At 66.6% G+C, this 19717-nt stretch overlaps 2 protein-coding genes across 5 annotated transcripts in view; both read left to right on the top strand.

Annotated features, from left to right (window-relative positions):
• Positions 1 to 12309, top strand: part of DCHS1 (dachsous cadherin-related 1) — a 37372-nt gene extending 25063 nt beyond the window's left edge. For all 4 annotated transcript variants that reach the window (XM_059723754.1, XM_059723733.1, XM_059723745.1 and 1 more), the window contains exons 13-21: positions 21 to 230; positions 373 to 1236; positions 1678 to 1791; positions 5793 to 6004; positions 6204 to 6358; positions 6531 to 6661; positions 6854 to 7140; positions 8016 to 8154; positions 8381 to 12309. In XM_059723754.1, coding sequence (XP_059579737.1) covers positions 21 to 230; positions 373 to 1236; positions 1678 to 1791; positions 5793 to 6004; positions 6204 to 6358; positions 6531 to 6661; positions 6854 to 7140; positions 8016 to 8154; positions 8381 to 10995 — 4727 coding nt within the window. In that variant the 3' untranslated portion in view covers positions 10996 to 12309. The remainder of the gene's footprint in view (positions 1 to 20; positions 231 to 372; positions 1237 to 1677; positions 1792 to 5792; positions 6005 to 6203; positions 6359 to 6530; positions 6662 to 6853; positions 7141 to 8015; positions 8155 to 8380) is intronic.
• Positions 12310 to 12902: 593 nt separating this feature from the next.
• On the top strand, positions 12903 to 19341 carry TPP1 (tripeptidyl peptidase 1). The gene is made up of 13 exons (XM_059723760.1): positions 12903 to 13003; positions 13096 to 13176; positions 13349 to 13488; positions 13572 to 13722; positions 14105 to 14226; positions 14876 to 15069; positions 15914 to 16112; positions 16556 to 16744; positions 17098 to 17170; positions 17442 to 17562; positions 17737 to 17895; positions 18032 to 18169; positions 18387 to 19341. Exons 1-13 carry the CDS (start codon positions 12987 to 12989, stop codon positions 18525 to 18527), a joined length of 1725 nt encoding a protein of 574 aa, XP_059579743.1. The 5' UTR covers positions 12903 to 12986; the 3' UTR covers positions 18528 to 19341.
• Positions 19342 to 19717: the final 376 nt, after the last annotated feature.

Below are 19717 nucleotides of genomic sequence, written 5' to 3'. Positions count from 1 at the left end.
CAGCTCCCGCCTCCCCGCAGTGTACGCCCGGGACAGCGGCCTGCCCCCCAATGTGGCCAAAGCAACGGTGCGCATCCTGGTGGGGGACGAGAACGACCATGCGCCCCACTTCGAGAGTCAGTCCTGCTCCCTGGAGGTGCCCGAGAACGAGAGCCGTGTGATGCTGCACGTGCTGCGGGCGACGGACCCCGACGCCGGCGAGAATGGGCTCCTGGAGTACTACGTAGAAGGTGAGCCGTGGGAGCCGCTCTCCCCTGCCTGCCCTGCAAGCTGGAGCAGTCTCTGCCCAGCTCGGGGTCTGCCCCCTGCTAGGTGGGCCCTGCTCCGCCGCGGCGTCTGTGCTCATCTGCCAGCCCCTTCCTTATCCCGCAGACGGGGACCCTGCCCAGGACTTCAGCCTGGACCCAGCCTCGGGCATCCTGTCCACTGCGCACAGCCTGGACCGGGAGCACACAGCCGCCTACGTCCTGACCGTGGTGGCACGTGACCACGGGATGCCGCAGCGCAGTGCCACCACCACAGTGCACGTGCGGGTGCTGGACCTCAATGACCACGCGCCACGGTTCGCTGAGGCCGCCTACGCCATGGAGGTGCCTGAGGACCTGCCTGTGGGCGCGCTGGTGCTGCAGCTAGTGGCGCAGGACCCTGACGAGGGCACCAACGGGCGCGTCTCCTACTACTTGGGCAATGAGTCGCTGGGCACCTTCCAGGTAGACCCAGAGAGCGGGCGCATCACCAGCGCCCAGGCCCTGGACCGCGAGCGCCGCCCCAGCTACAGCTTCCTGGCCACGGCCGTGGACTCAGCGCCCTGGGAGCCCAAGAGTGCAGCCGTGCGCGTGACGGTGACCGTACAGGACGTGAACGACCACGCGCCCACCTTCCTGCAAAGCCCCCTCACCATCACTCTGCCACACCACACGCCGCCCAAGCAGGTGGTGGCCACGCTGCGGGCCGAGGACCGGGATGCGGGCGCCAATGCATCTGTACTGTACCGCTTCGCCGCCCCCACCCCCGGCTTTGCCATCAACTCCTACACCGGTGCCATCCAGCTGCTGCAGCCTCTGAGCTCGCTGGGCCCCCGCCAGCGCACCCTCTTTGTCCTGGCCACTGACCAGGGCCAGCCAGCATTGTCCTCCACCGGCGTGGTGGTCATCCGCCTGCAGGACGAGGGCGACCGCGGCGTGCGCTTCCCCCGCAGCACCAGCGAGGTGGCCCTGCCCGAGAACGCTGCCGCAGGTGTGCCACGTGGGCACACGGGTCTGGGTTGAGGGGAGCAGGAGCTGGGGGAGGCAGGACTAGGGGCCTGGCTGGGGCGGCCTGGGTAGGGGGTGCTGGGAATAGCGTGCATGGCATGCAGCATTGCAGAACTAGGGGAGCAGCGGGGTACTGGGGGCCACGGGGCACGTGGGGGTCAAGGGCACTGGGGCTGGGGGCTGCAGTCGGTAATGATGCTCCAGCGGCTGGTGCCATGATAGGAACCCAGACTCCTGCTTCTGAGCCCCCAGTTCTCCCAGCACCCAGTGCCCCCCCAACCCCATTGCAGCCCACCAGATAGTCTCCCCTGGGGCAGCGGTGTGGCCTCGGGTGCCCCAGGGGTGGGCAGTGCCGCAGGAGCTGTGGGGCCCTGGAGTGCCTGTGCCCTGCTCCCGCGGTATTGACACTGTCCCCTGTCACCAGGCACCGCGGTGGTGACCGTCCAAGCCATGCACGCGGGCGGCTCCTCGGGGCGCATCACCTACAGCATCGTTAGCGGCAACGAGAGGGGCACCTTCCTCATCCAGCCCCACTCAGGTATGGCAGTATGGCGGGGAGGGCAGCCACCCTACATGTGTGTGTGCATGTGTGTGTGTGTCCTGAGCTAGTCCCGGTGGTGCAGGCATGTATGCGTGTGCACAACCACAGACACCTGTGTGTATGTGCATACATGCACGTGTGTGCGCAGCCCCTGCCCTGCCCCCCTGGGTGCGCGCAGCTGCTGAGTGTGGACGTGCATTCCCAGGTGTCGAGTCCCCCCAGGACCCCGTCACCCCTAGGGTGGCTCCTAGGAGGCTCCGTCCCGTCTCGTGGCTGCAACATCCCTGCAGCTTGGTGAGGAAATGTTCCCACCGGAGCCCAGGGCTTCCCCGGGAAATCCTGTCCCCACGCTTCCTGTTCTCATGTGAGAGACCAGGTCATGTGAGGAGAGGCTGAAAGACTTGGGACTGTTCAGCCTGGAGAAGACAAGACTCAGAGGGGTCTCGGTAGCAGCCTATAAGTATATCAGGGGCGCACATCAGGGCCTGGGAGAGTAACTATTCACCAAGCCCCCCAGGAGAGGACTAGAAATAATGGGCACAAAGTGATTGAAGATCGCTTCTGACATAAGGAAAAACTCCTTTACACGTCGAGTGTCGAAGGTCTGGAACAGGCTCCCCCGGAGGCGGTACAATCACCCACCCTGGAAATCTTCAAAAAGCATCTGGACGCCCATCTTGCTGGGCCCTGCGAGCCACCCTCACACCGCGGACCCAGAACTGGACCCTATCGCAGACAAAGCCAGGGGCGCAGGCCCTGCCCCTGCCCTTGGCATCTGCTCCAGAAACCCCAGGCAGAGGCTGGGACCCTGCTGCAGAAAAAGGGGAGTCCCGGGGCCATGCTGAGCTGACCGGGGCGGATCCTTTCCTGCCCCCCGTGCAGCGTCGGTCTGATCCTGAGCACGGGGGCAAGACCCTCCGACCAGGACCCTGCAGGTTGGTCCCAGCAGGAGCACTGGCACAGCTCAGCCCCAGCTTTGAGGACGGTGGAAACCCGCCTCTGACCACTGTAGCAACAGGAGAGGGGAAAATGACCCCTCGCTCTGCCCTGCACCTTGGGACTAGCCAGCAGGACCTGCACCGCCCCGTGCCGCACAGCCCGAGCTCCAGGCTGTGCCCCCCCACGGGCGCATCTCCTGCCATGGCCAGGCTGGGTGCAGCTCTGCCTCCTCCTCCTGCAGCTGTGCACGGGCCCGTCCAGCTCTGGGAGCAGGGTCCTCGGGAGCTCCCAGCGCTCAGGGTGGGGGCTTCTCCGGGGCGTCCCGCTGCCGCTCGTCCCTGCACGCTCCGGGCATCGCTGCTGCTGGACGCCCCCTGCCCAGCACCTGTGCAGCCTGTGCCGGGACCCCGCGGTGATGCAGAGTCCCCCTTCCCTGGGCACCCAGCCCGCGGCCTCCCTGCTCTGACAGGGAGACGTGTTTGCTGTGATCCAGCCTAGACCTGCTTTGCTGCAACCTCAAGCCCTTGCTGTGGGTCCAGCCCTGAATCAATGGGAAAAAAGGGGTTTTCCCTTTTCTTGCTGGCAGCCCTTCAGGGATTTGCAGGCTGCTGTCGTGTCCCCTCTTCAGCGCTTTTTCCCCCAGCTCCTTCAGGCAGTCCTCACAGGACTTGTTTTCCAAGCCCTTGATCATCTTTGTCACCTGCTTCTGGATCCTCTCTAATTGTCCCTGGCCTTCTAAAATGTGGGGCCCAGAACTGCACCCAGGATCCAGACAGGGCTGGACCAGGGCTGAGCAGAGAGATGCTGTCACCTCCCGTGTCTTGCAGCTGGTGCCTCTGTTGGTGCATCCCGAACCGCGCTGGCCTTTCGTGCGGCTGCATCACACTGCTGAGTCTCTGCTCTACCAGGGCTCCCGAGTCCTGCCCCAAAGAGCTGCCGTGCCGCCTGGGGTGCCCCGTTCTGTGTCTGTTACTGACTTTCTCCTGAGCTGCAGCACTTTGCATTTGTCCACACTGAACTGCAACCCATGAGCTCCAGCCCAGCTTTCCAATCCATCGAGATCCTTCTGAATCGCACTCGTGTCCTCCACCACGTTCACGATCCTTCCCAGTTTCACGTCATCCACAAACTTGCTCCAGAAGCTTCTTAGGTCGGTGTCCAACTCGTTAACAAACCCATCGAACAGCACCAGGCTGCTGCGGGGCTCCCCTCGAAGCCTCCTGCCGTTCTGACGTGGGTCCGTTTATAACAGCCCTTGGCTTGCAGCTAGCGAGCCAGTTGTCTGCCCTCCTCATCGCAGCTTTGTCCAGCCCATGTTTCTCCAATTTGTTTAGGAGAAGGTTGTGTGGGGTTCGGACAAAATCCTTGCTGAGGTCCAGCTATGCGAGAGCCGCAGCGTTCCCTTCCTCTGCCCAGCCGGCTCTAGCTGAAGGAGATCAAGTTTGTTTGGCACTGTTTGTTCTTAGCAAATCCATGCTGGCTGCTTCCACCAGCCTGCGCTCCTCCAGATGCTTGCAGATGGACTTTCCTAGGCTCTGCTTTGGGACTTTCCTTTGTACTGAGGCATGGCTGAGCGGTTTGCAGTTCCCCGGGTCCTTCTTGCCCTTTTCCAGCCCTCTGGTAACCCTGCCGTCTCCCTGGATGGGTAATTCCTATCGGCACGGGCTCCGGGGTCCCCTCCGCCAGTTCCTTTGGTGCCGATAAGCTTAGCTGCCCTTCCACCGGCAGCCGTGGCCAAGCATGTAGGAGGTACTGCCCAGGCTTGGGTGCTTTGGAGATGCAGCCCGAGGCCTGGAGATCCCTGGAGCCGGCAGGGCGTACAGTGCATGGGGTGGGAAAGGGCTGCATGCAGTGGCCAGTGCTGCTGCAGACCCGTGGTTGACCCCATTGGCATCTTCTTGGGGTGGTGGCCTTGGGCCAGCTTGCCCCTCACTGAGGGGCAGTGAGGAGCAGACGTGGCTGTGGTCCATCGTCCTTCGTGGTACCCGGTACCAGGCTCTGCAGGGGCTGCAGGCTCCCAGGAGGGACAGAGGGGTCTTTCCACCCCCACCCCAGGGGCCGGAGCCAGCTCAGGCAGCTCCCCTGGTCCAGCCTGTGCTACAGCTCGGAGGAACTTGTGTTTCGTCCTGTCTGCAGCAGCTTGTCCACTGTCCATGTCCACTGCTTCTCGGCCTCTTGTAGGCTAAAGTCAAGTGGACGTGCACTGGTCTGGTACCCGAGCTGAAATGGATTTAAATGGCCGTGTGTAGTGGAGGTAGGTCTCCAGTCCAATGCAGACAGGACTCCCTACGAGAGCCTCATAGTTAGCTTCCCACTGGCCAGTTTCCAGTGGGAGGATCTCGGCTACGCGGCGGCTTTATGGAAACGGAGGACTCCTCCCTAGCTTTCTTCTGCGGCATTGGCTGAGGGCAAGCAAAACTCGGGGACATCCAAACCCCATGCCTCCAGGCTTGGGTCTGCACGTAGGATGCTTGCTGATGGAAGTACCCGAAGCCCCAGGCTGGAAAGTCTGGGGTGGAGGATACTTGCCGGTTGCAGCACCACAATATTTTTGAATGATTGAGCTTTGCTTAATCAAAAGGATTCGGACCTGATCTGGCTAATTTGACCTGGAACATCATTTTCCAAAGAAAATAAAAGCTTGTCCACTGTCCACGCCTGGCTTGATCGTGCGGGGGTCAGCAAGCCGGTGCCAGGAGGGGACAGCTAGGAGGCAGGAGAGCCGTGCTCGTGATGCCCGGCACCCGCTCCTCACCCTGGCGCTGGGGCTGCCACGCTGCAGCTGCAGATTGCAGTGGTGCCCTGCGTCCTCGTGACCACGTCAGGGTCGTGGTCTGTCGTGGGGGGCCGCTCTGTGCTGATGGCTTATCTGGCCCTGGCAGCACCTGATCCTGTCCCGGCCCCGCTGCGTCCGTGCGATGCTGCCGGCCCCGGGCGCAGGGAGAAACGCAGCAGCAGTTGCAAGGTCACAGGCGCTGCAGGGATGGAGGGCTGCCGGCGAAAAGGCTGAAGCATGCGGGACCATGCTGCCAGGTTTCATGCCCTGCCCCGTCTCACAGGGACCATCTCGGTGCGGGACTCGAGAAGCCTGGACTTTGAGGCCAGCCCGCGGCTGCGTTTGGTGGTGCAAGCCGAGACGCCGTCCGCCTTCGGCTTCACGGCCGTGAACCTCAACCTGCAGGACGTGAACGACAACCTGCCGCGCTTCCAGCTGCAGAACTACGTGGCCTTCATCTGGGAGGCGCAGGGCTACGACTCGCCCGTCATCCAGGTAGGGCCGTCCTGGCGTGGCGGCGTGGCTGACCTGGCAGCCTGGGACCCCTCACCGGGGGTCCGAAAGCCAGGCTGGCTGCGGGAAGGGTGTGCTGGGCAGGGGCTTGTTTGCCTGAGCAGGAAGGGAGCAGGGCTAAACTGGGACCATATCTGCCCCTGGGGCTGGGGCTCTCGGTCGTGACCGTGCCGCTCCACAGGTCCTGGCTGACGACCTGGACCAGGGCGCCAACGGGCAGGTGACCTATGCGATCAACCAGTCGCTGCCCATGAACGGGCTGTACCACATCGATGCCCAGACCGGGGCCATCACCACCGCTGCCATCCTGGACCGTGAGATCTGGTCCCAGACACGGTGAGCGTGGGCGCCCACGTCCAGCTGCGAGGGCAGTGCTTGCCTGAGCCCGGGCGTGAGGGTCGGGGGCCGTGGTACTGGGTGTGGGTGTGGGCGTGGTGTGCAGCAGCCCAGAGCCGGCATCAGCGCGGGCACTCGGGCACTGATGCCATGGCCCTGCCTCTCCCGGCAGGCTGGTGTTGACGGCGGTGGACCGCGGGAACCCGCCCCTTGTGGGCTCGGCCACGCTGACCGTGGTGGTGATGGATGTCAACGACAACAGCCCCACCATCCCGCTGCCCTGGGAGGTGCGGGTGCCCGAAAGTAAGTGGGGCTAGGCCAGGGGCAGGACAATCAGGCCAGTGTGCCCCTGAACATGCCCATGGCGGTGGTGCGCGCCCAGTTCCCGGAGGGCTGAGTCCGGTTCACATCTCCCCGAGCTGTGGCCCTGAGCCTAGGGAGAGCATGGGGAGGAGGGAGGGAGGAAGGTAAGGCACTCACACCCTCTCCCCACAGACACACTGCTGGGCACCGAGATCACGCAGGTGACAGGGAATGACGTGGACTCGGGTCCAGCCCTGTCCTACGCGCTGGTGCTGGACGGCGACGCGGCCGGCACCTTCGGGGTCCTGCGCTATGGTGGCCACATTGCCCTGACGGGGCCCCTGGACCATGAGCAGCGCAGCCGCTACGCCCTGACAGTCCGTGCCTCGGACTCCCGCCACGAGGCCGAGGCCAACCTCACCGTCATCGTGGAGGACATCAATGACAACGCCCCTGTCTTCAGCCAAGGCCTCTACCAGGTACTGCCCTGCAGGCCCCACACATGTGCGCGTGCACATGCATGCTGGGCTCTAGCAAGTACCACAGGCTCCACACATGCACACACATTCACGTCAGGGTCTCTAGCAAGTTCTCCAGGTCTCACGTACAGACACACATGCACAGAGCCTAGGATTACGTGCTCTGGAGGCACACGCCAGACCCCAGCGAGTACTGCAGGCTTCATGCATACACTAAGCCCCATTATGCACTGCAGGCTTCAAACATGCACACGTGCATCTGAGGTCAATAGCATGTAAGTGCTACAGGCTTGGCTGCACCAGCCACACGCATGCATGTGTACACACATGCATGTGTGCATGCCCACACTCCGGGCGCTCAGATCCCACAGCACTGGCCCAGCACTGCCCAGCATGGGCACAACCTGCACATGTGTCTGCGTGCACACAGGAGCCTCTCCAGGATGCTGTGGGCATCCTGGCAATGGTGCGTCCCTGGGCTCTGCCAGCACCGAGCCTCTCGGGTGGCACCACGGTCCCTGTGTCCAGTCTCACCCGTGTCCCCAGTTGCTGCTCAGCCAGGCTGTGGCCCCGTCAATCCTTGCATGGGTGAGGGTAACACGGTTGTGCCAGGCACTGCAGTGGGTTGGACAAGAGGGGTTGGGCTGATGGGCCCATGCGACCCTCAACTGGCCCCAGGGTGGCAGGGGCATCTCTGCACATCTTCTGGGGCCGGGGCAGTCGAGATGCTGCGTCCAGACTGGGGTGTGAGGGTGCCGGGTCTGCCACCCAACCCCTGCACCCCTCCAGAGCTGGACGGATGTTAGCAGGGGAGGGATTGCCCCAGGTGTGCCCCAGACCCTCACCACGCCGGGCCCCTCTGCACTGCCTTCCAGGTGACCCTGCTGGAGCACACACCTGCAGGCAGCGCCATCCTCACTGTCAGTGCCACGGATTGCGACTCCGGCAGCAACGGGGAGTTCACCTTCCACCTTGCCACGCCAAGCGCCGGCGTCTCCATCGACCCCAGCAATGGTGCGTGCGGGCTGGGGCCAGGGCAACTCGGTCCCACCGGGACCTTGTGGGGCTGTTCCCCGGTTGCCCACTCCCTGGGGCAGAGCTGGGGCCCGTGGTCTGGAGCTGCCAGTCCGGCCGGCCACCCTCTCAGGGCCCTCTGCAACCAGCCCCAATCCCCCACCCCTTCCCCTTCCTACCCGGGGTCCCTCCCCGCAGCATGTGCTGACACCGCTGCACCCCACAGGGACGCTGTTCACCACGCAGCGGGCAGCCTTCGATGCAAGCCGGCCCACGCTGGACCTGGTGGTGGAGGCCCGTGACGGGGGCTCGCCCGGGCTCTCGGCTTGGGCCACGGTGCAGATCCGGGTGGTGGACGTGAATGACCACAGCCCGGCCTTCCAGCAGCCGCACTACAATGCCTGCGTGCCGGAGGACCTGCGCCCCGGCACCACCGTCCTGATGCTGGAGGCGGGCGACGCTGACCTGTCCCGCGAGAACGCTGGCTTCGACTACACCATCGTCAGCGGCAATGGCGGCAATGCCTTCCAGGTGGAGAGCCGGGTGGGCTGGGTGGGCGGACACCTGCGCACCCAGGGCGCCCTGGTGCTGGTGGAGCCGCTGGACTTCGAGGCCACGCCGCTCTACAACCTGACAGTTGCGGCCTCGGACCGGGGCCTGCCGCAGCGCAGCACCGCCGTGCCCGTGCTCGTCACCGTGCTGGACGTCAATGACAACCCGCCCGTCTTCGCCCGTGCTGAGTACCGCGCGGCTGTGAGCGAGAGCGCCCCCCCCGGCACCGAGCTGCTGCGGGTAGTGGCCCAGGACGCCGACTCCGGCCCCCACGGCCGCGTGCGCTACAGCATCAGCTCCGGCGACCAGCGCGGCCTTTTCCAGCTGCACGAGAGCACGGGCGCCCTGCGCCTGGTGCAGCCCCTGGACTGTGAGACCCAGGCCCTGCATGCCCTGGTGGTGCAGGCGTCCGACGGCCCCGGGGGCCACTTCGCCCTGGTGCCCGTCGCCATCGAGGTGAAGGACGTCAACGACAACAAGCCCTACTTCCCGGTGGAGACGGTGAGCGCCGGGCTGCGGGAGAACCTTCCTCCCGGCACGCTGGTCACCACGCTGCGTGCCGTGGACGCCGACGCCGGCGCCTTCGGGGAGCTGCACTACACGGTGCTGGACCAGCCCGTGGGGGCACCAGGCGCGGCTGAAGCCCACGACTCCTTCACCATCAACAGCAGCTCCGGGGAGCTGCGTTCACGCCTCACCTTTGACTACGAGCGTGCCAAGGCCTTCCAGCTGCTGGTGCGGGCCGTGGACGCTGGCAACGCCTCGGCCACCGTCACCGTGCGGGTGCTGGTGACAGGCGAGGACGAGTACGACCCCGTCTTCCAGGACCCGCCCTTCCACTTTGAGGTGCCCGAGGGTGCCCGCAAGGGCCAGAGCATCGGCTGGGTGGAGGCCACGGATGAGGACGAGGGGGTGGACGGCGTGGTGCTCTATGCCCTGGCCAAGCCCTCGCCCTACTTCGGCGTCAACCAGACCACGGGCGCCGTGTACCTGCGGGTGGACAGCCAACCGCAGCCGGCCGGCCGAGCCAAGCGGGAGCCCCGGGAGATGAGCCTGGAGGTGCAGGCCCGCAGCCCGCTGCCCGGCTCCCGCTCGGCCTCCACCCAGGTCACCGTGGACATCACGCACACCACCTTCGGCCTGGCCCCCGAGCTCAACCTGCTGCTGGTGGTGGCCGTGGCAGCCTCGCTGGGCGTGGTGGTGGTGCTGGCCACCATGGCCATCGTCCTGGCGCTGATCCGCTCCCGGCAGCGCCGCGGCCGCAAGAAGTCGGAGCCGGACGCGCAGCTTAGCCACGTGCAGAGCGGCTCCCTGCAGAAGCTGGGCCACGAGGAGCCGGCGCTGCCCGGGGGGGACCACATCTACCACCAGACCCTGCCGGGCTATGGGACTGAGCCGGCCGGGCCGTACACGCGGGGCGGCTCCCTGGACCCCTCGCACTCCAGCGGCCGTGGCTCGGCCGAGGCAGCCGAGGACGACGAGATCCGCATGATCAACGAGTACCCCCGCGTGGCCAGCATCACCTCCTCCCTGCAGGAGCACCTGGCCGCCCGTGGCCCCGACTCTGGCATCCAGCAGGATGCCGACCAGCTCTCCGACATCTCCTGCGAGCCCGGCGCCCTGGAGGGCGCCCAGTGGTTCAAGAGCAAGAAGGGCTCCGGCTTGCTGCTGCCCGGGCAGCCCCCGCAGCTGTACCGCGAGGACGGGGGCGGCAGTGCCTTCCTGGGCGTGGGCTGCGGCCTCAGCGTCTCCGGCCACCCCAAGGACTACGCCTTCCCCGAGGACGGCAAGCCCTCCGTGGAGGGCTCGCTCACCGCCATCGTGGCCAGCGACGAGGAGCTCCGCGGCAGCTACAACTGGGATTACCTGCTCAACTGGTGCCCCCAGTTCCAGCCGCTGGCCAGCGTCTTCACCGAGATCGCCCGGCTCAAGGACGAGAGCTCGCTGCGCAAGCCCTTCCCGGCCAAGCCCAAGGCAGAGCCGAAGCCCCGCATCGATCCCCCGCCCCTCATCACCGCCGTGGCCCACCCCGGCGCCAAGTCGGTGCCGCCCAAGCCGGCCGTGGGCAGGACCTTCCCGCACCTGTCGTCCCTGCGCCGCTCGCCCATTAGTCACGAGGGCTCCATCTCCTCCTCCGCCATGTCGCCCAGCTTCTCGCCCTCCCTGTCCCCGCTGGCCGCCCGCTCCCCTGTCGTCTCCCCCTTCGGCGTCTCCCAGGGGCCCTCCGCCTCCGTCATCAGCGCCGAGCACTCGCTGGAGCCCCCGGATGAGGCTGAGCTCAGGATCTAGCCCCGAGGGCCCGGGACTTGCCCGCCCCGGCTCTCTGCCGCCCCAGCGCTGCAGGGCAGGGACAGGGGGGCAGGGGCCGTCCCCACCGGCGGCACGGCTCCGGTGCCGATCTCAGCGGGCTGCCGGTCCTGGTCCTGGCCCCGGCTAGCTCGGCGCCCACAGACTGCTGCCCCGGCCTCGTGCTGGACTCGCTCTCACGGTACTCCCTGCCCCGCTCCAGCCGGGTTCTTGGGGCTTGCAGACCTCGCTCCTCCCCAGCCAGCGGCTGCACCTGCTGGGGCAGCCCCGGGCCAGGCCTGCTCCATGGGGGCCCCACGGACCGCGGTGGGGTCAGCACAGGAGGTCTCGGTGCTGCACAGCGCGAGCATTGGCTCTGCCTCCCGGAGCCGCGCGGACCCCGGAGCCTGGTCCCCGCCCGAGGGAAGGCGTCCCCATCCCGGCGACCCCGTTGGCTTGGGCCTGTCCAGTCCCTGCAAACCGGCCGTGCCGTGCGGCTCCCAGCAGGACCTCGGTGTGGGGCAGGCGTCCAGACCGGGTGCTGTTGCCTTGAGGACGCTCCTAGTGCCGTGGCGCCGGGATCCACGGAGACTGGGACGAGCCGGGGGGCCAGGGACATGCCCTCCCGCCCTGCGGACCAGTGCCGCGGTGCCTGCGACTGAGGGACGGTGCTGCCGGCAATGGACTCTGCAGCCACGGCCTCCACCTCTGGGACTGCTGCAGCTGCAGAGCCCCCGCCCGCCCGTCCGTCCGCCCGTCTGCCCGGGGGTTGCGGCTGGAGGAGAGCAGCCTGGCGCCTTCTGCCCCGCGCGGGGTCCCCGGGGGCACCCCCTCCGGCCTCGCCGTCGCGTTGTGAGCGCCGGACAGTCACACGCTTCCCCCCGCGGGGCTGGTCCCCACGCACACGCCTGCCCCGGGCCACCAGCACTCGCCACGCTCACGCCCTCCCCCGCCAGCCCCAGGGCGCCCGCGCGCCCGGACCGGAGATGTGCACAGACTGCTCGGCCTCACGCGGGCGGGAGCCCCCCGCCCCGGGGAGCGGGACCGGCCCCCCGCAGCAGTGACCACGGCGGGCACCGTGTGGGGCCGCACGAAGCCGGGCGCCGGGGGGAGATGGGCAAGACGGTGCCCGCGGGGGCCTCGCCCGGCCCGCGACGCCCTGCGTGCTGCGGGCAGAGCCGAACCGAGCCGGACCCCGCCGGGGTCCCTGGGGCAGGAGCCGCCCCGTTATTTATTTGTGCGCCGCACGCCCGGCCCGGCCCGGCCCCAAGTGCCAACGTCTCAACGAAATGCCTTAATAAACCACGTTTGTACGGAGCCCGCGTCCTCCCTGCGCATGCACACGGCAGAGACACGCGCGCGTGCACATGGGTGGGGGGCACGGCAGAGACACGCACGTGGGCAGTGGGGCGTGGTAGGGACGCACACGTGTGCACACAGGCGGTGGGGCGGGGGAACCACGGCAGAGACACCTACACGCGTGCACATGGGCAGTGGGGCATGGTACAGACACGTACGCGCATGCACGCGGGCGGTGCGGCATGGCAGGGATGCACACGTGTGCACACAGGCGGTGGGGCGGGGGAACCACGGCAGAGACACCTACACGCATGCACATGGGCAGTGGGGCATGGTACAGACACGTACGCGCATGCACGCGGGCGGTGCGGCATGGCAGGGATGCACACGTGTGCACACAGGCGGGGGGGGGGGGGGCCACGGCACAGAGATGCACACGCGTGCACGTGGGCAGTGGGGCGTGGCAGACGCGTGCACACGGGCGGGGGGAGGTGCGCACGTGGCCGCGGCTGCGAACCCAGGGGGAGCATCGAGCCGGTCCTCCAGGGCTGCCAGAGCGCCGAGCCTCAGCGGGGCCGCGGTCGGGAGGGGTCACCGCGCGCGGGCGCTTCCCGTCACGTGACGGGCGCTCGTCACATGACAGCCCACCCGGAGACAGGCGGCACGTGACGGCCCTGGGCTCGTGCGGCCGCGCCATGGGGCCCCCCCGCCGGTACCGCGCCGGGATTGGGGGGGGAGGGGGCGCGGGCCTAACCCCCCCACCCCCGCCCGCACTAACCCCCCCGCCCCGCCCCGCCCCTGCAGGTGCCCCCTGGCTCTCGCGCTGGGCCTGTGGCTGCCGCTCGCCGCCGCGCTGCGCGCCCTGGAGCCCGACCAGCCCTTCCGGTGAGTGCCCCTCCCCCCCCTTCCCGTGAGTCAATCCCCCACCCCCCCAACTGCCCCCCCCGGGGGTCTGTGCCCCCCTCCCCCATGAGTCTGTCCCCCCACCCCCCCGGGAGCCCCCCTCCCCGCCCCCCCGCCGCGCGTGGGGCCGGCGGTGACTTGCGCGCGCTGCCAGGCCGCCGCCCGGGTGGACACTCGCGGGCCGCGTGGCCCCCGCGCAGCCGCTGGTGCTGACCCTGGCGCTGCGGCAGCGCCACACGGCGCGCCTGGCCCGGCTGGTGGACGGCGTCTCGGACCCCGGCTCGCCCCTGTACGGTGAGTGCCCGCGGGCGGGCGGGCGAGTGGGCGGGTGGTGGGGCCGGGCCGGAGCCGCGGGACCAGCGTCCGCTCTGCCGCAGGGAAGTTCCTGTCGCTGGAGCAGCTGCGGGAGCTGGTGCGGCCGTCGCCCGTCGCGCTCGCCGCCGTGCGCGAGTGGCTGCAGGGCGCCGGCGTGACGGGCTGCCGCAGCGTTGCCACCTTGGACTTCCTGGAGTGCGTCGTGCCCGCCAGGTGGGTGCCGCGTGCCCCCGCGCGGCGCCACGGGAGCGTCCCGGGTCCTGCACGGGAACCTGCTCCTCGGGCTCCCGAGGCCCGGGACAAAGCACTGCTGCGGGCCTGGCTTGAGCAGCCGCCGGCCTCCCTCTCCTCGTACGAGAGAGCTGGGCGGAGGCACCTGGGTCCTGCACCGAGCGCGCAGCCAGGGCTGTTCGTGTGCCTGCTCCGTTCAGCGTTTCCAGCGCCGGTCACTGGGGTTCCCTGTCTGTGGGTGGTGCGTTGGGGGAGCTGGACGCAGCGTGGGGGCTTGAAGTGCGGCAGGGCAGGGTCCTGCCCCCCCCCACCACTGCAGCGCCCGTGTCCGCTGGGCCCGTGGTGATGCTGGTCCCTGTCACAGCACGGCCGAGCGCCTCCTGCCTGGCGCCAAGTTCCACCGGTACGTGAGCGGCCCGCGCAGCGTCGTGCGCTCCCCCACGCCCTACGCCGTCCCCGCGAAGCTGGCAGAGCACCTCGACTTCGGTAGGAGCTGTCACATGCAGGCTGACCAGGCTCAGCCCCCCACTGCCGAACCCAACTTGCCCCATGGAGCAGCCTGGAAGGGTGTCTCCCCCAGCTCCCGGCCTCTCCTCAGCCTGCTCCTGCCCCTCCACAGGAAAAGGGGCCATGCCTTGTCACCTGGCACCTACTGTTCCTCAGCGTGTGCTGGGGAGGCAAAGGCTGCAAGAGCTGTTGCCAGCTGGGCAGGCAGAGCAGGGAGCCCAGTTGCACAGGGAGCAGAAGGAGATCCTGGGCTCCCAGAGGCACATGGGGCAGCATCAGCCCCAGCCCACAGTGAGCCTGTGGGGGTGGCACGTGCAAAGCCTCAGAGCCCTGGGCTGCAGCTGGCACTAAAGTGCCCTGCAGGTCACCCTGCACTGGGCCCTGCGGCACAGCAGCACCAGGGGAGTTGGCTGCAAGGGGACAGAGAGATCTCCATCCTGCTCCCCTTGGCGCTGGGGTCTCCCAGGATGGTCTCCCCTTCAAGCACTGGCCCCTCCCTGCCCAGCCACAGAGGCCACGGTGTGCGGCAACCCTGGCTGCTCCTTCTTTACATGGGTCATGGGTGGGGAGGGGGTTAAGCCCCGTTGGTAGCGGGTGCCCTGCCCCTGACGGCCTGTTCCTGGCGCAGTGGGAGGCCTGCACCGGTTCCCTGCGAAGCGGAAGGTGGTGAGCAGGGCCTGGGCCACAGAGCTGACACCTGGAGCTCAGTCCCAGCAGGGGGGCTTCCACCTGGGCGTGACGCCCTCTGTCCTCCGCAAGCGATACAACCTGACGAAGGAGGACATCGGGGCCCTGCCCAACAACAGCCAGGCCTGTGCCCAGGTAACTGCAGGGCCCCCCCCCACTTCCCAAAAGCAGCTGGGCAGTTCACCCAAGCAGCGCTCACAAGAAATGATAGGTGAGCAACCCGATCAGTCATCATGGTGAGAGCTGCTCCAACAACCTCTGGGGCTGTGCCTAGGTCACCGTAAGAACCCCCTAGTAGCGCTAACCACTGGACCTGCGCTCAGGTCACCATAGTAACATCTCTCATGACAACTGCTGGGCCTGGACTCGGGTAATAGTGACATCACCCCTTGACAATCATCAGCCCTGTGCCATGGTAACGTGGTGACATCCCGGAGAACCATCGGGCCCATGCCTGGGTGACCACACTTAGCACCAACAGCATGGAGGGGTCGAGCATTGTAGTATCGTCAAGCAGCTGAGCTTGTGAGACCCTCCGAGGGGCACAGCTTGTCCAGCCCCTGCTCTAGGTGGGACCTGCCTCATCCAAGTCCTGTCCTCCCAGACATGTCCCTGCCTGACCTGTTCCTAACATCATGTCGCCACCCCTGAGAGCCCCAGCCCTGCACCAGGGGACGTGGGTGTCTGCATCCTCTTGCCGACTGTGGCCCCACTGAAGAGGAAGGTGAAACCCCCTTAGCTGGTCCAACCTATGATGGGGGAAAATCCCTTCCTGCCCCCAGTGCAGCATCAGCCTGAGCCTGAACAGGGGGACAAGAACCAGGACCCTGCAGGGCTGGTCCCGGCAGGAGCATTGGCACAGCCCAGGGGAGGGTCAGCTGTTTGTGGCACCTGGGGTTTGGGACACACCTGCTTGGGGTGGGGGAGGCCCTGCCTCTGGGACCAGAAGGGCCTGTCTCACCCCTGCCTTGTCCCCCAGTTCCTGGAGCAGTACTTCCACCAGGCCGACCTGGCCGAGTTCATGCTGCTCTTCGGGGGCAGCTTCGGGCACCGCTCCTCTGTGGACCATGTGGTTGGGCAGCAGGGCCGGGGCAAGGCGGGGCTGGAGGCCAGCCTGGACGTGGAGTACATCATGAGTGCTGGCGCCAACATCTCCACCTGGGTCTTCAGCAACCCAGGTACTCTCCCTCTCCAGGGCTGCCCTGCCCTGGGTGTTGGGGGGCTGCGAGGGGGAGCACTCCCTAGAACATGGCTGGGTTGGATGCCTGGGCTGTGGGGCACAGATGCAGCTGGGCTTGCCTGAATCAGGACAGCAGGTGGAGTTTGGAGCCTCCGTCTCCTCTGCAGCTTTCTGGTGTCTCACGATCGTGACACGGTGTCAGTCATGGGGTCACCAGGGCCCATGCTTGGCTCTATCACCCCCTGCTCATGCTCGGGTCACCCTTGCTGATGCTTTGACTCTTTTAGCCCCAGCCTTGGCCTGCGACTGGTTCAGCTCATTGCCCTCAGGGTGGGCCCTGGGCTGGGCAGAGTGGTCAGGGGACCTGTTCTTGTGCTACCTCCACCTCACGGTCCCCTTGGCGATGGCCGTGCGGGGTCTGACCCTTTGGCTGCCCGGCAGGGAGGCATGAGACCCAGGAGCCCTTCCTAGCCTGGCTGCTGCTGCTCAGCAACATGTCGGCGCTGCCCTGGGTGCACTCGGTGAGCTACGGGGACGATGAGGACAGCCTGTCTGGTGCCTACCTGCAGCGTGTCAACATTGAGTTCCAGAAGGCAGCGGTCCGGGGCCTCACTGTGCTCTTCGCCTCCGGTATGTGCTGCCTCACCACACGGTGACCCTGGTGCCTATCAGGCCCCAGCCCCAATGGGGCTTGCTGGGCTGGCACATAGCAGAGCAGACCCTGTTCGGGCATTTGCAGGATCAGATAGACACAGGAGGTTGCAGGTACGAGGGCCTTTTGCTCTAGGTTGTCCGGCCCAGCCTGCCTTATGTCTCCCACAGACAGGGGGATCTTTCCTGCCAAGCAGCTGGAGGCCCACAGGGCTCTTCAGCCCAGGTGTCCCAGCCTGCCCTAGCGCCTCCTAAGTCAGTGCCAGTGTGTGGCCCTCATGGGGCCATGTGAGAAGAGACGTCCTGAGTGACCCACAGTCTCTGTCTTACAGGGGATGAAGGTGCCGGCTGCAGGAAATCCCCTGGGGGGGCCCATGCCTTCCGGCCCAGCTTCCCAGCTTCCAGGTAACCCATGGGAGCCCTGTGCAGCCTCCCCAGGGCAGTGCCGTCGTTGGCCTTGTGCCCAGGGGAGCCCTGGGCAAAGCGGCTCTGATGAATGCCAGCTGCAGGCCAGGGCTGCGTTTGCAGGTGACTTTTCCTGTGGGTGGTGGGAGGCCTGGCCACGCGGGAGGTGGGCAACCAGGAGCCAGTGTAAGCTGAGAGGGGCACCGAGACCCCGGTGCAGCACAAAGGGGTGAGGAGCTGCCCAGAGCTATGAGCCGCTGTGTCCCTACAGCCCCTACGTGACCACGGTGGGTGGCACGGCCTTTAAGAACCCCTTCCTGGTGTCCATGGAGGTGACTGACTACATCAGTGGTGGTGGCTTCAGTAACGTCTTTCCTAGGCCAGACTACCAGGTGCCCCCCCCTCCCCCCCCCACCTCCCCCTCCAGTACAGGGGTGGGCTGGGACAGGCCTGGGGAGGCAGTGCTGGTGCAGCAGGGGCAATGGGCACCGGGTGATGCTGGGAGCAGGGGTTGGGTGTGGGCTGCAGGAACAGGGCATGACTGACCTCCCACCCCGTCCCCGCAGGCCGCAGCGGTGAAGAAATTCTTGCAGTCGGCCACCAAGCTGCCGCCCAGCTCCTACTACAACAGCAGCGGCCGCGCCTATCCTGACCTCGCTGCCCTGTCTGACAACTACTGGGTGGTGTCGAACCGTATCCCCCTGCCGTGGGTGTCCGGCACCTCAGTAAGGAGCACGCTGGGCAATCGCTCCACCATGGCTGCCTGTCTCTGTCCATGACTGCCCTGCAGTCCAGGCTGCCCCCTTCAATACCTCCCCCCAACTCCCGCACACTCTGAGCTGCCCCCTCTTCTCCCTGCAGGCATCCACTCCAGTGGTCGCGGGCATCGTGGCACTGATCAACGACCGGCGCCTGCAGCGAGGGCTGCCTGCCCTGGGCTTCCTGAATCCCATACTGTACAAGCTCCAGGAGAAGGGGCCTAGCCCTGCGCTCTTTGATGTGAGTGAGGGCAGCAGTGGTCAGGGCAGTGATGGGCACTGCTTAGGGATGATAGGCGAGGGCAGGCAGGGGCCTGTCCCCTCCAGCCACTGCTTGTCCTGTGGGATCTAGGCAGGCATCCCGCTTCCAACCTCCAGCGCAGCACAGCTTTTCCAGCGGCGCGTAGGAGCGACTGCCAGGCCGGGGCCTGCACTGACTGGACTTTCTGTCCCCCCAGGTCACCCAAGGCTGCCACCTGTCGTGTCTGGATGCTGTCGTGGAAGGGCAGGGCTTCTGTGCTGTCCCCTCCTGGGACCCCGTCACAGGGTGGGGCACTCCCAACTACCCACAGCTCCTGAAGGCACTGCTGGCTGCATGACGCCTGCCTGAGTGGGGCTGAGAACAGGCATGACTGTGCAGCCGGCAGAGCAGACCCAGCCCGTGGATCCCCTTCCCCGTGGGCACATGTGGGACTCCCCCCTCTCCCCATGCTCTGGTGCTGGAGCTTTTGCTGGCAGGAAGGGGCCTGGGTTCTGTCCCCGTGTGTGGCACCAGTGGCACAAACATGCTTTCCTCGTGGATTTCCCCTGGGCCTGGAACGGCTGGAGGGGCCTCAGGTGGCCTGGCCTGGGGCCCATCCTCCCTTCCAACCGCTTGCTTGGCTGGAGCAGGGGTCTCGACCCTGCAGACACAAGCACCCTCCAGAATCTCAGAATGTAGCAGCCCCCCTTAAAAACAAATCCCACTCAATCATGCGTTTGATAATCAGATCATAGTTTCATAAATTAGCTTGTTAACAGCTAATTAAGTCATTTTAATTACATTCCTTGCATCTACTGCTGTGGCCCTGCGGCTGGGCGAGACAACAGAGCCAGCTAGGGAAGTGGCAGGGGCAGCACTGCACGCTCTGGCCACAGTCTTCCTGTTCCAGCCCTGCGGTGAGTCCCTGAAACAGCCACTGGCCCTGCCCTGCAGCCCCTGAGCACAGAGGGATGTTGCAGCTGAGCTGCGGAAGGAGCAGCTGCCCAGCCATGCTCGCTGCAAACCGGCTGGTACCGGGCAGGGCTTGCAGCCCTCCCTGTGCTGCAGCAGTGCCCTGGCAGGGGCGGTGCAGCCCCTGCGCGACCTCCCAGCCTGTGTGCTCTCTCCCGGGGCAGATGCGGGGTGGAGGAAATAAAAGCATTTGGCCCTCATGTCTGTGTCTGTGTGCCTTGCAGGGGCGGGCATGGCTGGGGGGCCTGGTGGGGAGCAGCAGGGCCTGGCCTGGGCGGTCAAGAGGCCTGGAGTGCTGGGTGGGGGATCCCTGCCTGCTGGGGCAATAGCCCTACCGTGGCACACCAGCTCAGCGGCCCTGGGTGCAGGGTGCTGCTGAGGCCTGGCGGTGCCCCACCGTCTGCTCCGCGCATTGACTGGTTCTATTAGCTCTGGGGGGAGCTCCAGCTGTGCCCCTGGGGCCATCCCCAGCTCCAGCTGTGCCCCCGGGCCATCCCCCCCCCTCCAGCTCCAGCTGTGACCCGGCTCCCCGTGTTGCGTTCCCCCGACCGCCAGGGGTCGCCTCGCTGGCCCACG

Source organism: Alligator mississippiensis, chromosome 1 (assembly GCF_030867095.1).
Source record: "Alligator mississippiensis isolate rAllMis1 chromosome 1, rAllMis1, whole genome shotgun sequence".
NCBI classification, from domain to species: domain Eukaryota; kingdom Metazoa; phylum Chordata; order Crocodylia; family Alligatoridae; genus Alligator; species Alligator mississippiensis.
Note: the sequence above shows the minus strand (reverse complement) of the source record. Positions and strands in the feature narration are given on the sequence as shown.